The sequence below is a fragment of the Malus sylvestris genome, chromosome 11 (assembly GCF_916048215.2).
Source record: "Malus sylvestris chromosome 11, drMalSylv7.2, whole genome shotgun sequence".
Classification (NCBI taxonomy): Eukaryota; Viridiplantae; Streptophyta; class Magnoliopsida; order Rosales; family Rosaceae; genus Malus; species Malus sylvestris.
The window spans coordinates 26,732,283-26,747,507 of NC_062270.1; the positions used below are offsets into that span (position 1 = coordinate 26,732,283).

Here is a 15,225-nt window from a genome sequence, read left to right on the forward strand (position 1 = left end):
GTACATTAGAAATAAATTAAGGTAAAGATAAAAGATTAAAAATTATGAATACAAATGAATTTTTAAAAATATAGGCGCTAAAAGAAATTAATACATGGGTACAAAATATAACTAAAAAAAAATACTACAAATTTAAAAAAAAAAATGTTGCAAATTAAAAGTGGGTACACATATACAAAGTTTAGGCATAAAACATAAATATACTATATGTAATTTTTCTATCATTGATTAAATATCATGTGACAGTATACATATGGGTAGAAACATCCATAAAACTTAAAAAAATATGGGCACAAAAAGAAACTAATATATGGATACAAATTAAAAATAAAAAGAAAATTGGTATAAATTAAAAAAATATTTGCAAATTAAAAATAGGTACAAACTAAAAATAAAAATATATGATAAAAAATTTAGCCATAAATAAATATAATAATTGTAACATTTTTAACATTAAAAGAATATATTTGAAAATAAAAATATTTTATTATTCAAATAATTAATGATGTTATTAATAAAAACCTTGATCAAAAATTGAAAATGAATAGGATTTTAATCAATGGAGTAACAAAAAGAAGATTGTGAACCTAATTTTCCCTAATGTAAAATATGTGAAGAAAAGTTAAACACGTCATTTACTAGTGGCACATGAATGTACAGTAACAATATACCGGTGCCATAAATTTTTCTCTCAACAAAATTATAAGCTGAAAATTGCTAAAATACAGCCTCATAGTTCCTACATAAGAGAATTAGCGGTCTAGGGCTTAATTAAGTTGGCTAGAATAGTATACTCTCCTTCTTGTTTAGGGTTTGTGAATCATCAAGGTTCGAACTTCCTTCTCCTTGAATAAATAAATTTGATGTAATATATGAAATAAAGAGATATATGCCAGCTAATTACAAAGGGTTTACTTCCCACTTACATCAGATTTAGAGAATTTATGTACCTCTACATAAAAGACCAGAAAATATTGAGCATGCAAACTTAAAAGAAAGGTACAGCAGAGGAAAACAACATGACCATCATAACAGGAAGGAAGATCAAGAAAGGAGATGAACTAGCTGCATGGTTGTCATCAGGGTAAGGCACATATCCTCCTGGTGGAGAAGGGTATTGAGGATTTGGAGGATATTGCTGGCAGCACTGACCAGGCTGAGTTGGGGGGCATTTTCCTTGACCACTTGGCGGCGGAGGCGGTACTCCTTCGTTAGGGTAACCAGGACTTGATGGGGGTGGCGGTCCAGGTGGAGGAGGGCCATATAAAGGGTACCCTGGAATTGGTACGGCGGGAGGACACAGACATGAAGGGCAGTTGGCACAATTATCAGTAGGGGAAGGATTCGCATTTCTGGTAACCTCTTCAGCAGCAACAGGAAGGTTGAAGAAGATCGGGAGAGAAAGTGCTGTGACAAACGCAAGTTTTGCAGGAAACATTCTTCCTTCTCCTTGTGGCTAGCTAGAAAGAGAAATGAAAAGAAAATAAGGGATATAATATATATATATATGTATATATGTATGTGTGTGTGTGTGTGTGTGTGGTTAGATCATTATTGTAAATTGAAATATAGAGAAGCATGCACCAGCTTTCAACTGTGGTTTTCTGAATCCCGGATTTGGTGCCGCATGGACAGACCATCTGTCATAACAGTGCACAAGTAGCATGCAAAGATTTAACTTGCATGCTCATACGGATAGACCTGGCATTGTGTCGTGTTTTCCATGTTCATATCGTTTTTGTGTTATATCCGATATCTTAATGGGTCGTATTGTTTCACACTCGTTAAAGTAAACGGATAATATAACCCGACCCGAAATCGACCAATTAATACTATCAAGTAATATGACCTGATCTGTTACCCGTTAAGGAAAATATATTTTAAATCAATAAATAATGAAAATAAAAAACATAAATCGACCGAAAAAAAACATAATACTAAATTAGTATATGCATACCATATTGTCACATAAATATTACTTCAAAACATAAAAATAAAAAAAATAAATAATATTTGTGTTTCAAGTATTACATACTCCAAAATAAGAGCCTAATGAAAAAACATTAGTACATTACAATATCAAATGTTCAAGGATATGCAAAATGAAGGGAGTTGCATTTCAAGGTGGAAGAACCTTGCATGTTTATATATGTTTTCACATTTTTTAGAATTGTACATTAATGATTTTGAATTTTATTTATTTTGAACTCCCTTAAAAATAATATTTACGAGGATATTCAAACAATGATGGACCCATACTCATAGCATAGATGATGCGATTACGAGTCTTTGCATATTTTTCACATTTTTTTGCACTTATAAATTAATTATTATAATTTTTTAATGTGTTTGGTATTTTTAAATTACTTGATACTTTTATTTTTAAGATGTGTATAATTTTTTTAATCTCACACTTTAATATAATATAAAATAAAATAAATAAGTAAAACTTAAATTTTGTAAATTTATAAAATAATAATAAAATAATACATATTTAACATACAATATATTCATAAACACTGGCTATTGCATTTTATAGTAAGTTTTTTTAGTAGTTTAAAAAATTAAAATCATCAAAATAACTTTTTTCTTAACGTGTCGAAACAGGTCACCCGAATGTCACCTTCGTGTAAACCTGTTAAGGACCTCGTTATTAACTGGTTCTTATTGTGTGACCCGATTAGTTATTGTATTGACAAAAAACCCATTATTTTCTTGTCATTTAGGTGTTGTGTAAGAAATTGTCAAGTCAACATACGGACAACACAAAAGAAAATGAGAATGGTTTCAATTATACTTATAAATTTAATACTTTAAATATATACTTTATTCGCTAGGGGTGAGATGTGACGACCCGTCCCAAATTATTATAAATTTTCTCTCGCCGAGGATGTAAGGTGACAATTATGCCCTTGGTGGCTTAGTGACATGGATGTACATATGTAGTTTTAAATTATTTTCAGACCGTTGTAATTAAATTGTACTTGATGTCACTAGCGCGTTGATGTGAGTTAGGGCTGAATCAGATTCGTAACCAAAAAGTACAATTATTAGAAGAACGTAAACAAGCCAAAGTAACAACCAATCACCTTAACTCCTACTTTCTTGGGTCCAATTAATTGTTGGGCTTTTATTTGTTTTAGGACCAATTACAAAACCCATTCTTTTCCCTTGTCCAATCCGGAGGAACACACACATATTAAAATCTCTCACTCTCACCTTACTAACCAATCACAAACGCACACACACCTTATCTCTCCTCTTTTCTTGATTTTTCTCTCCTCCGTACAACCGAGAGACCATCACCTACAATCTTAACCAAATCGACACGGATCGAGTTATTGAAGTCCACCATCGTATTCCTTGTGACCTCACTAGTTGAGTGATACCTTTTGGCCATTGAACGGATCATGGGAACCCGAGAACTCACGAACTCCGGGGAGGTGTTTGTTGCTCTGTCATGATCAAGGCCTTTTTCCAAGGTTTTAAGGCTCGGGGAGGTTCCTAAACAACTCCATAGGAACCTTAGAGTGGATTTCGAACAAAGTTGATGTCGGAATAGGTAGTTTCAAAGAGTTCAAGTTTGACCAGATTTTTCTAGGCTTTATTCTGATCACTTTTCGTTGATTTTTGGACCTCTAATGGGTACAATCCTGTTCTATTCCTCAAGAGCTTCAAATCCATATAAAATTCATGAATTCTGGTTGAAAAATGAGTTAGATATAAAAGTTTAAAATTTTTCCAGAAACTGGCAAGTACAGACGGCGGCCGGCGGCAGATTCCAGTGAGTCATCGGAGAAGAAGAGGAATATTCCGTCAACTTTGACGGAGTATACTAACGGCGTCAGGTAACTCTGTTAGGATTTTTAATGGAATATTCTACTATTTTAATAGAATATTCCCTAATGCCGTTAGGGATTCCATCAGTGTGCCAGGCATGTGCCTGCGCGTGGCCGGACCATGTGGCATCGAAGAATTATTCTAAAAATATGAGGGTGTTCATGTTGTTGAGTAGATCAGTTTGGTATTTTCAAGTACCCCATTTGAGCAATGTATGAGAAGTTATTCCTAAGGTTTGTGTACGTGCTTTAAAATTAATGTAAAGTTAGTTATTTCGCATATAGGTGAGACATACCCTGAGGACGAGTGTGGACAAGCGAGGCTAGGGAGCTACGATCCTGCTATTTATTAGTGAGTGGGCACTTTCTTTATATATATATATATATATATATATATATATATATATATATATGATATGGTTTCCAAAACGTTTTGTTAAATGATTTATGCTTTGAATGCCGTGTCGTAATGAGTTGCACTTTGAGTATTGCACTGTTATACTTGTGAATTGTATCGTGTGATGCTGTGGAGACTCAGGTAAGCTTCAGGTGAGTATGATGTGATTGAATGGGTTGTGTTGCATTGGTATGCATATATTTATTTAGAGCTCATCAGGGCTGCACCTGGTATTAGTGCTCTTGCCCGGGGATTAGGACACAGCCTTCACATGATCATTCACCTCCTACACCACACGCTCACCTTGGATCCAAGTCTAGTGCTAGCCTATCGTACAGACCACAATAAGTGGTTCCGACTCGTAGGTGACCCGCAATTTATCACACAACCTTCACGTGATCGTAGCACTTGAGCGTACATATTTATACCTAGCTTGTCGTACATGTTACATCAGGTGACTCCGACTCATGTGCTAGCCTAGGTTGATGAGCTATAATCTAGTCGTACAGGTCACATTAGGTGACTTCGACTGGTATGTTATTTTTCATCTATTCTACACCTAGCTTACATGATTTAAATGTTATAACATGGCATATTTTGGGTTTCACTACCATTGTGTGTATGTGTGTGTATATATATGTAGTGCTATTTTCTGGAAACTATACGTGTTTTACATTAAGGGGTTACTATGTTCAGAAAAGATAAATGTTTTTTCAAAAGCTTTGTTTTTTTTTTGCCCACTCATGCTTATGTTTTGCGCCCTTCTAGGTTCTAGGTAGCTGATCATCTTTAGTGGCTCACAAGGACTTCCCGGCGGTTTTAACATATCCATAAATAAGTAGGGATCTTCTCCCTATTTGTATAATTAGTACTTGTTTATTTGGACTACACTTGTGATACATATGCTCTGAAACGTTTGTAGCTTGATTGAGTCACTTCCACACATTTAGTTTTATCTTTAGTATAGCTAAGTCCTAGTTGGTTTTTATTTATTTGCATTTTCTTATTATCATATACACTTCTATTGCGCACTTGGCTACGTCACCCTCACGTGACGGCCATCACGTCTCGACTTCGGTCGGTGTGTACCGGTTTAGTATCAAAGCCTAGGTTTCAGCAGTCCTGTATTCTTTGCTTGAGTTCTAATTATTTTGATCTTTTATGTCAGAACCATGTCGCCTCGTAGAGAGCCACGTATTTCTTCTGAGTCTAATTTTCCAGATATTGGACAACTTGGTAAAGCTATTGCTAATGATATTCAGTTCTTACTCTATCCACCCCAGAGGAACCCCTTAGAGACCGTTTATAACTTGAAGTTGAATGATTTCTTAGGCAATGAGAGGTCCGAGGGCGCTGAGCTTTGGCTCGATCATGTTGAGAAAACTTTTCGGGTGATGCAACGACATAGAAATCTTCTAGAGGACAGATGGGTTGAGACAGCCACTTGGTTCTTGCATGAGGAGGTTGCATCATGGTGGAGACAGGAATCTTTTCAGTTGCTAGCGGGAGATGCCGCAAATTTGGAGGTTTGCATCTATTTCAGAAGAGATTTATACCTTCAGAGTATTTGGATCATAAAAGGGAAGAATTCTAGCATTTGAAGCAAGGGAAAATGTTAGCCACTGAGAATCATCGAAAGTTCACTAATTTTTCTTGATATTGTTCGAAGATTGCTGCAAATCTTGCTGAGATGCTCCGACGTTTTAAGTGCGGTACTCGAAAGAAGTGGTGTTCTATGTTGACTAAAACTCTCTGTTCTATATATCAAGAATTTTTCAAGATTCTACTTCGAGTTGAGGACTCAGAGAATGCTTCGGATGATAGTGATGAAGAGGAAGAAAAAGGTAATGTTCAGAAAAATAATAATAAAGATAAAGGGTAGTCATCTTATGGTCCTTATAAAACAGAATTTCAAGCGAGGTGGTGCTAGTTTTGGTTCATCCAGTGGTGGTTCAAATTCTGCTACGCCACAGAGGGGCAGCAGGTTCATAGGTGGTACCCGATTTCAGAGGCAGAGAAATCCTAATAGTCTTGGTGCTCCACTTTGTCGTAGGTGTAATAATCGTCATTTTGGGGAGTGTAGACAAGGTGGTAGTGGTAGATGTTTCACTTGTGGTCAGATGGGGCATCAAGCTATCCAGTGCCCACAGAATCAGTAGAAAGCCCAGCCTCCTGCTTTACCACTAGTTGTATATCTTTAGCAGATTCAGGGGCCTAGTGGCTATACTCTGACAGGTTATGGTGGTGCTTACCATTATCAGGGAGATGTAGCTCTGTATTCCATGAGAGCATACCAGTACCTAGCAGATCCATATTACCAGGGTGGTTATCCACCATATCAGTGAGGTTCTGCGCCGTATGCACCGTATCAGGACGGTGGATCGCAGTGGTACGCTGGAGGACCATCTTAGAACCTTGATGTTGCTTTTAGCAGTGCTAGTTCATCGAGGTAGCTTAATCAGCCCAGTTAGGGACGAGGTATCCAAGGACAAGGTAATCAAGGAAACAGATGTCATGGAGGCCAACAGCAGGCACATGGCCGTGTTCATCATATCACTCTACAAGATGCTAAGAGCAACCCTGATTTGATTATCAGTACATTGAATATTCTTGGTCAATTTACTAGAGTGTTAATTGATTCAGGTGCCACGCATTCTGTTATTTCTCATATGTTTGCTCAAATGACTCAACCACACCTTACACCCCTTGGTAACGAGTTAGAATTTTCAATGCCTAGAGGTGAAACTTGTTATGTTAGCTAGAAGTATCAAGGATGTATTATTTTTGTTGAGGATGTTATCATGCTAATTAATCTTGTTCCTCTAGATATTGTAGATTTTGATGTTTATTCTGGGCATGGATTGGTTACATTACAATTGTGCCAAGTTGGATTGTTATGAGAAGATTGTTACTTTTCATCGGTTGGGCTTGCCTGTGGTCACTTTTGTTGGCGAGCGCTGTGGGTTGAGACAAGGCGTTATCTTGGCCGTGAGAACGAAGAGATTGTTAAGGAAATGATGTCATGGATATCTAGCTCATGTGGTGCTGAACGAAGGTAATTCCACTCGTGTGGAAGATGTTCGGGTAGTCAAATACTATCCTGATTGTGAAGTGGAGTTAGTCATCGATTTAATTCCAGGTACTGATCCTATTTGTTTAACCTTTTATCAAATGGCTCTTGCTGAATTGAGAGAATTGAAAACCCAATTACAAGAACTTGTTGATAAGGGTTTAATCCAGCCTAGTACTTCACCATGGGGAGCTCTAGCGTTGTTTATTCGAAAGAAAGATGAAACTTTGAAGCTGTGTATTGATTATCGACAGTTGAACCGGGTGACGATTAAAAATCGGTATCTGTTGCCTCGTATCGATGATCTTTTTTTACCAGCTTCGAGGTGCCTATGTTTTTTCAAAGATTGACTTGAGATCTGGGTATTATCAGTTGAAGATCAAGTGTGAAGATGTTCTAAAGAAAGCGTTTCAGACTCGTTATGGTCATTACGAGTTTCTTGTGATGTCACTAGTTGTACATCTTTAGCAGATTCAGGGGCCTAGTGGCTATACTCCGACAGGTTATGGTGGTGCTTACCATTATCAGGGAGATGTAGCTCCGTATTCCATGAGAGCATACCAGTACCTAGCAGATCCATATTACCAGGGTGGTTATCCACCATATCAGTGAGGTTCTACGCCGTATGCACCATATCATGACGGTGGATTGCAGTGGTACGCTGGAGGACCATCTCAGAACCTTGATGTTGCTTTTAGCAGTGCTAGTTCATCGAGGTAGCTTAATCAGCCCAGTTAGGGACGAGGTATCCAAGGACAAGGTAATCAAGGAAACAGATGTCATGGAGGCCAACAGCAGGCACATGGTCGTGTTCATCATATCACTCTACAAGATGCTAAGAGCAACCCTGATTTGATTATCGGTACATTGAATATTCTTGGTCAATTTACTAGAGTATTAATTGATTCAGGTGCCACGCATTCTGTTATTTCTCATATGTTTGCTCAAATGACTCAACCACACCTTACACCCCTTGGTAACGAGTTAGAATTTTCAATGCCTAGAGGTGAAACTTGTTATGTTAGCTAGAAGTATCAAGGATGTCTTATTTTTGTTGAGGATGTTATCATGCTAGTTAATCTTGTTCCTCTAGATATTGTAGATTTTGATGTTTATTCTAAGCATGGATTGGTTACATTACAATCGTGCCAAGTTGGATTGTTATGAGAAGATTGTTACTTTTCATCGGTTGGGCTTGCCTGTGGTCACTTTTGTTGGCGAGCGCTGTGGGTTGAGACAAGGCGTTATCTTGGTCGTGAGAGCGAAGAGATTGTTAAGAAAATGATGTCATGGCTATCTAGCTCATGTGGTGCTGAACGAAGGTAATTCCACTCGTGTGGAGGATGTTCGGGTAGTCAAATACTATCCTGATTGTGAAGTGGAGTTCGTCATCGATTTAATTCCAGGTACTGATCCTATTTGTTTAACCTTTTATCAAATGGCTTCTGCTGAATTGAGAGAATTGAAAACCCAATTACAAGAACTTGTTGATAAGGGTTTAATCCAGCCTAGTACTTCACCATGGGGAGCTCTAGCGTTGTTTATTCGAAAGAAAGATGAAACTTTGAGGCTGTGTATTGATTATCGACAGTTGAACCGGGTGACGATTAAAAATCGGTATCTGTTGCCTCGTATCGATGATCTTTTTTTACCAGCTTCGAGGTGCCTATGTTTTTTCAAAGATTGACTTGAGAACTGGGTATTATCAGTTGAAGATCAAGTGTGAAGATGTTCTAAAGAAAGCGTTTCAGACTCGTTATGGTCATTACGAGTTTCTTGTGATGCCATTCGGGTTAACGAACGCTCTAGCAACCTTTATAGAGCTGATGAATTGGGTATTTCGCCCGTATCTTGATAGGTTCATTATTGTTTTCATCGATGATATTTTGGTATATTCTAAATCTAAGGCGGAGCATACTAGACATCTCACTTTCGTTTTAAAGAAGTTGAGAGAACATCAACTATATGCTAAGTTTAGTAAATATCAATTTTGGTTGGATCAAGTGTCGATTTTAGGACATGTAATTTCAACTCAGGGTATTCTTGTGGACCCTCAGAAGGTAGTTGCATTAGAGAATTGGGGACAGCCTTGTACTGTCACAAAAGTAAGGAGTTTTCTTGGTCTAGCCGGCTATTATCGATGTTTTGTGAAAGATTTCTCAGCTATAGCCTTGCCATTGACGAGGTTGACCAGGAAGGGAGTTAACTTTGAGTGGGATGATGATTGTGAGTGAAGTTTCCAACAGCTGAAGTATTGCCTCACCCATACACCTGTGTTGGCACTTCCGGATGATAATGGTAACTTCGAGATTTATAGTAATGCTTATTTGAATGGTTTGGGTTGTGTGTTAATGCAGCATGGCAGGGTAATAACTTACACATCGCAACAGTTAAAACCCTACAAGATGAATTATCCTACTCATAATCTTGAGTTGGCGGCCATTGTTTTTGCTCTGAAGATTTGGAGGCATTATCTTTATGGGGAAAAGTGCAAGATTTTTACTGATTATAAAAGCCTCAAGTACATTTTCACTTAGAAAGATCTTAATCTCTGGCAACGGAGGTGGATAGAATTGCTTAGTGATTATGACTGCACTATTGAATACCACCCCGGACGTGCGAATACGGTGGCAGATGCACTTAGCAGAAAATCACACAGCCGACTTAATGCTCTATATGCCTATCGTATCCCTCTCCTCACCGAATTGAGATCTACTGGGGTTGATTTAGAAGTGGAAGATCGGGAAGAAGGCCTACTTGCTAGTTTTTGAGTCAGACAAATCTTGATAGATCGTGTGCTCAAGACTCAAATGAATGATGAGGAATCTTAGGAATTAATTCAGGCAGTTTCAGAGGAGAAAAAGAAAGACCTCAAGGTAAGGAATTCCGATGGTATGCTGATGCAGGGCAACCGAATGTACGTGCTTAATGTCGAAAAATTAAAGAAAGATATACTTGATGAGGCACATGTTTCAGCATATACGATGCATCCTGAAAATACCAAGATTTATCACACTATTCGACTTTTCTATTATTGACCTGGTATGAAAAGAGAGATTGCTGAATATGTGAGTCGTTATGTAGTTTGTCAACAAGTCAAGGCAGAGAGGAAGAAACCTTTTGGATTATTATAGCCACTTCCAATACCACAGTGGAAATGGGAAGATATTACTATGGATTTCGTGTACAAGTTACCTCATACGCGAAATGGTTATGATGGTATTTGGGTGATAGTGGATCGACTCACCAACTCAGCACATTTCATACCCGTTTGAGAAAATTATTCGTTAAATCAGTTGGCAGAACGGTTTATTTCGGATATTGTTAAATATCATGGTGTCCCAGTGAGTATCGTTTCGGATCGGGATCCCAGGTTCACTTCTAAATTTTGGATAGCTTTCCAAAAAACTCTCGATTCAAGATTGCTTTATAGCACGGCTTATCACCCTTAGATGGATGGACAATCTAAGAGAACCATTTAGGCGCTAGAAGATATGCTGAGATCCTCGATTTCGCAATTTGGAGACGCTTGGCATAAGCGTTTAGCTTTGATCGAGTTTGCTTATAATAACAGTTATCATTCTAGCATTGGCATGTCACATTTTGAGGCGCTTTATGGTAAACAATGTCGTACCCCTGTATGTTGGTCAGAAGTGGGCGAGAGAATGCTAGTGGGCCTGGAGATTATGGATGAGACTACGCAAAATATCCAGGTAATTAAAGCTTATCTGAAAGCGGCCCAAGACTGACAAAAGAGTATTGTCGATAAGCATGCCACTGACAGAGTATATAAAGTTGGAGATTGTGTATTTTTGAAGCTATCTCTGTGGAATGGCATAGTACGGTTCGGTAAGAAAGGTAAGTTAAGTCCTCGGTATATTGGACTGTATCAGATCACCGAGCAAGTTAATGAAGTTGTCTATAGGCTTGAGCTACCTTTAGAGTTATCAAGGGTGCACAATGTTTTTCACGTATCTATGCTTCGTCACTATGTCTCTGATCCATCACACATGATCCCTCCTCAGCCACTGGAGATTAATCCAGACTTGACCTACAATGAGGAGCCAATGACGATTTTGGATTGGAAAGATAAGGTTCTTCGTAATAAGACTGTTCGTATGGTGAAAGTTTTATGGAGGAACCATTTGGTTGAGGAAGCCACTTGGGAAACTGAGGAGCGTATAGGAGATTTGTATCCACGTCTGTTTTATAGTTTTTGATGTGATGTTGATGTGTAGAAATTTCAGGGATGAAATTTTCTTAAAGGAGTAGACTGTGACGACCAGTCCTAAATTATTTTATATTTTCTCTCCCCGAGTATGTAAGGTGACGATTATGTCCTCGATGGCTTAGTGACATGGATGTACATATGTAGTTTTAAATTATTTCCTCGCCATTCTAATTAAATTGTACTCGACGTCATGAGCATGTTGTTGCGAGTTAGGGCTGAATCGAATTTGTAACGAAAAAGTACGATTATTAGAAGAGTGTAATCTGGTTAAAGTAACAACCAATCACCTTAACTACTACTTTCTTGGGTCTAATTAATTGTTAGGCTTTTATTTGTTTTAGGAGCAATTACAAAACCCATTATTTTCCCTTGTCCAGTTCGAAGGAACACACGCATATTAAAATCTCTCACTCTATCCTTACAAACCAATACAAACACACACACACACATATAACCTTACCTTCTCTCTCCTCTCTTCTCGATTTTTCTCTCGTCCGTACAATTGAGAGACCATCACCTACAATCTTAACCAAATCGACACAGATTGAGTTGTTGAAGTCCACCATCGTATTCCTCGTGACCTCACGAGTTAAGTGATACCTTTTGGTCGTTGAACGGATCACAGGAACCTGAGAACTCACGAACTCCGGCGAGGTGTTTGTTGCTCCATCGTGATCGAGGCCTTTTTCCAAGGTTTTAAGGCTCGAAGGGGGTTCCTAAACAACTCCATAGGAACCTTAGAGTGGATTTGGGACAAAGTTGACGTCAGAATAGGTGGTTTCGAAGAGTTCAAGTTTGACTGGATTTTTCCAGGCATTATTCCGATCACTTTTCGTTGATTTTTAGACCTCTAATAGGTATGATCCTGTTCTATTCCTCAAGAGCTTCAAATCCATATAAAATTCATGAATTTTGGTTGAAAAATGAGTTAGATATAAAAGTTTAAATTTTTTCCAGAAACCGGTGAGCACAGACAGCGGCCGGAGGCGGATTCAGCGACTCATCGGAGAAGAAGAGGAATATTCCATCAACTTTGACAGAATATAATAACGGCGTCAAGTAACTCCGTTATGATTTTTAACAGAATATTCTAGTATTGTAACAGAATATTCCCTAACGTCGTTTTGGATTCGGTCAGTGTGTAAGGCAAGTGCCTGCTCGTGGCCGGCATGTGAGGGAGTGTGTGGCGTCCAAAAATTATTCTAAAAATATGGGTGTGTTCGTGTTGTTGAGTAGATCACGTTATTATATTCAAACACCCCATTTGAGCAACGTATGAGAAGTTATTCTTAAGCTTTGTGTATGTGCTTTAAAATTCATGTAAAATTAGTTATTTCATATATAGGTGAGACGTACCCTGAGGACGAGCGTGGACGAGCAAGGTTAGGGGCTACGATCCTACTACTTGTCAGTGAGTGGGCATTTTCTTTCTATATACATATGATATGGTTCAAGAACGTTTTGTTAAATGATTTATGCTTTGAATGTCGTGTTGTAATGAGTTGGACTTTGAGTATTGCACTGTTATACTTGTGAATTATATCGTGTGATGCAGTTGAGACTCAGGTAAGCTTCAGGTGAGTTGATTGAATGGGTTGTGTTGCATTGGTATGCATATATTTATTTAGAGCTCATCAAGGCTGCACTCGGTATTAATGCTCCTGCCCGGGGATTAGGGCACAGCTTTCACGTGATCATTCACCTCCCACACCGCACGCAAACCTTACATCTAAGTCTGGTGCCAGCCTATCATACAGACCACAATAGGTGGTTTTGACTCATAGGTGACCTGCGATTTATCACACCGCCTTCATGTGATCATAGCACTTGAGCATACATATTTATACCTAGCCTGTCGTACAGGTCACATCAGGTGACTTTGACTCGTGTGCTAGCCTAGGTTGATGAGTTATAGTCCAGTCGTACAGGTCACATTACGTGACTCCGACTGGCATGTTATTTTACATTGATTCTACACCTGCCTTACATGATTTAAACGTTATGACATGGCATATTTTGGGTTTCACTGCCCTTGTGCGTTGTTTATATGCAGTGGTATTTTTTAGAAACTATACGGGTTTTACAGTGAGGGGTTACTATGTTTAGAAAAGATAAATGTGTTTTCAAACACTTTGTTTTTTTTGCCCACTCACCCTCCTGTTTTGCACCCCTCTAGGTTCTAGGTAGCTGATCATCTTTGGTGGCTCAAGAGGACTTCCCGGCAGTTCTGACATATCCATAAATAAGTAGGGATCTTCTCCCTATTTGTATAATTAGTACTTGTTTATTTGGACTGCACTTGTGATACCTATGCTCTAAAAAGTTTGTAGCTTGACTGAGTCAATTCCACACATTTAGTATTATCTTTAGTATAACTAAGTCCTAGTTGGTTTTTATTTATTCGCATTTTCTTATTATTGTATACACTTATGTTGCGCACTTGGCTATGTCACCCTCACGTGACGGCCAGTACGTCTCGACTTCGATCAAGGTGTGTCATGAGACATGTGTATTCCCCCTACGAAAGGATGCATGTATTATCCAAAAAGGAATTTCTCCCTTGCTGTTTTTTTTTGGGGGGGTTGGGGAAAGTCCGAGGATATTTGTTTATTATGTTAGAATTTCGAATACTGAACTTAGTCAATTCTTACTCATTAGGCAATCTCCAACTGACCCGGCCAAAGGGCCATAGGCCAAAAAATAGCCCGTTTTGACACGAAAATCGTCTCCAATCGAGGGTTAGGCCAAAGGGCTTATGGGCCCCACCAACCCAAAAATCAGAAAACAAGCTAGTGGGCTGGGCAAGATCTGCTAGCCCGATCTGGGTAGCCCAATCCATTCAAACAGTAACTTGGCGTCAACATGATGACAAAATTTAAAAAAATAAATTCTAATTTTTTTTCTGATAAATACCTAAGTCATTTCTACATCATTTCTCACATCCATTTCACCATTGCATACTATCTTACCTCATTTTATTGAGATTATATAAAGATAAGAAATCTAGAAACTTATTCATTTAGTGACAAGTGGCACTCAAAATATGTTCAAAAACCTTATTTTATTATGGTAGTTTAATTCAATTAAAATAATAAATTATTAAGGAGGCTAAAAAAAACCCGTCGGTTGGAGATGAGTTTGTCAAGGGCTATGTTTTGACCTATGACTTTTTGGTCCCCTTAGTTGGATATGGTATAAAATATAATCTGACACTGTTTATTAAAAAATAATTTTTTGGAGAGTTATAGGGCTAAACATGGCCCTATGGTCCTTTAGTCAACTCATCCTCAAGGTTGGGCTTACCCTAGTGGCTTAGAGAAATTCTTTTTCGAATTAAATGTACAATTTATTAAGAAGAATAAAAAAACATCAAAAGAAACATACAACTTCTTAATTACAAACTAATAAAAACTATTATGCAATTCCTCAGCTATGGAAGACCCACACACCAAATCAACATGAAAGATAACACTAATGAGTACTAAACTTTGTAAGTTGTACTGTAAAGGCACCACGAGGATAAAAAAATGCACCACGCAAGGCCTTCGGGTCAATTCCAAGCCCCTTCCACCTGGGATATAGTTATCCATTCCCATCAAATCCTATCGAAACCTTGAGACCACGCAAGGCCTTCGGGTGTTGTGGCTAGAAACATGACAAACATAAAACAAAACTAGAGCAACACAGA

General features: G+C 38.1%; 1 protein-coding gene across 1 annotated transcript; it reads right to left on the reverse strand.

Moving 5' to 3' along the window:
- Positions 1-988: 988 nt before the first annotated feature.
- LOC126590335 (probable pathogenesis-related protein ARB_02861) lies at positions 989-1,438 on the reverse strand. Its single transcript, XM_050255814.1, has one exon. The coding sequence runs from the start codon at positions 1,436-1,438 to the stop codon at positions 989-991; it is 450 nt and encodes a 149-aa protein (XP_050111771.1).
- Between the last annotated feature and the right edge of the window lie 13,787 nt (positions 1,439-15,225).

Coding starts and splice junctions, on each gene's coding strand:
- LOC126590335 (XM_050255814.1), bottom strand. CDS start 1,438: ATGTTTCCTGCAAAACTTGCGTTTGTCACAGCACTTTCTCTCCCGATC.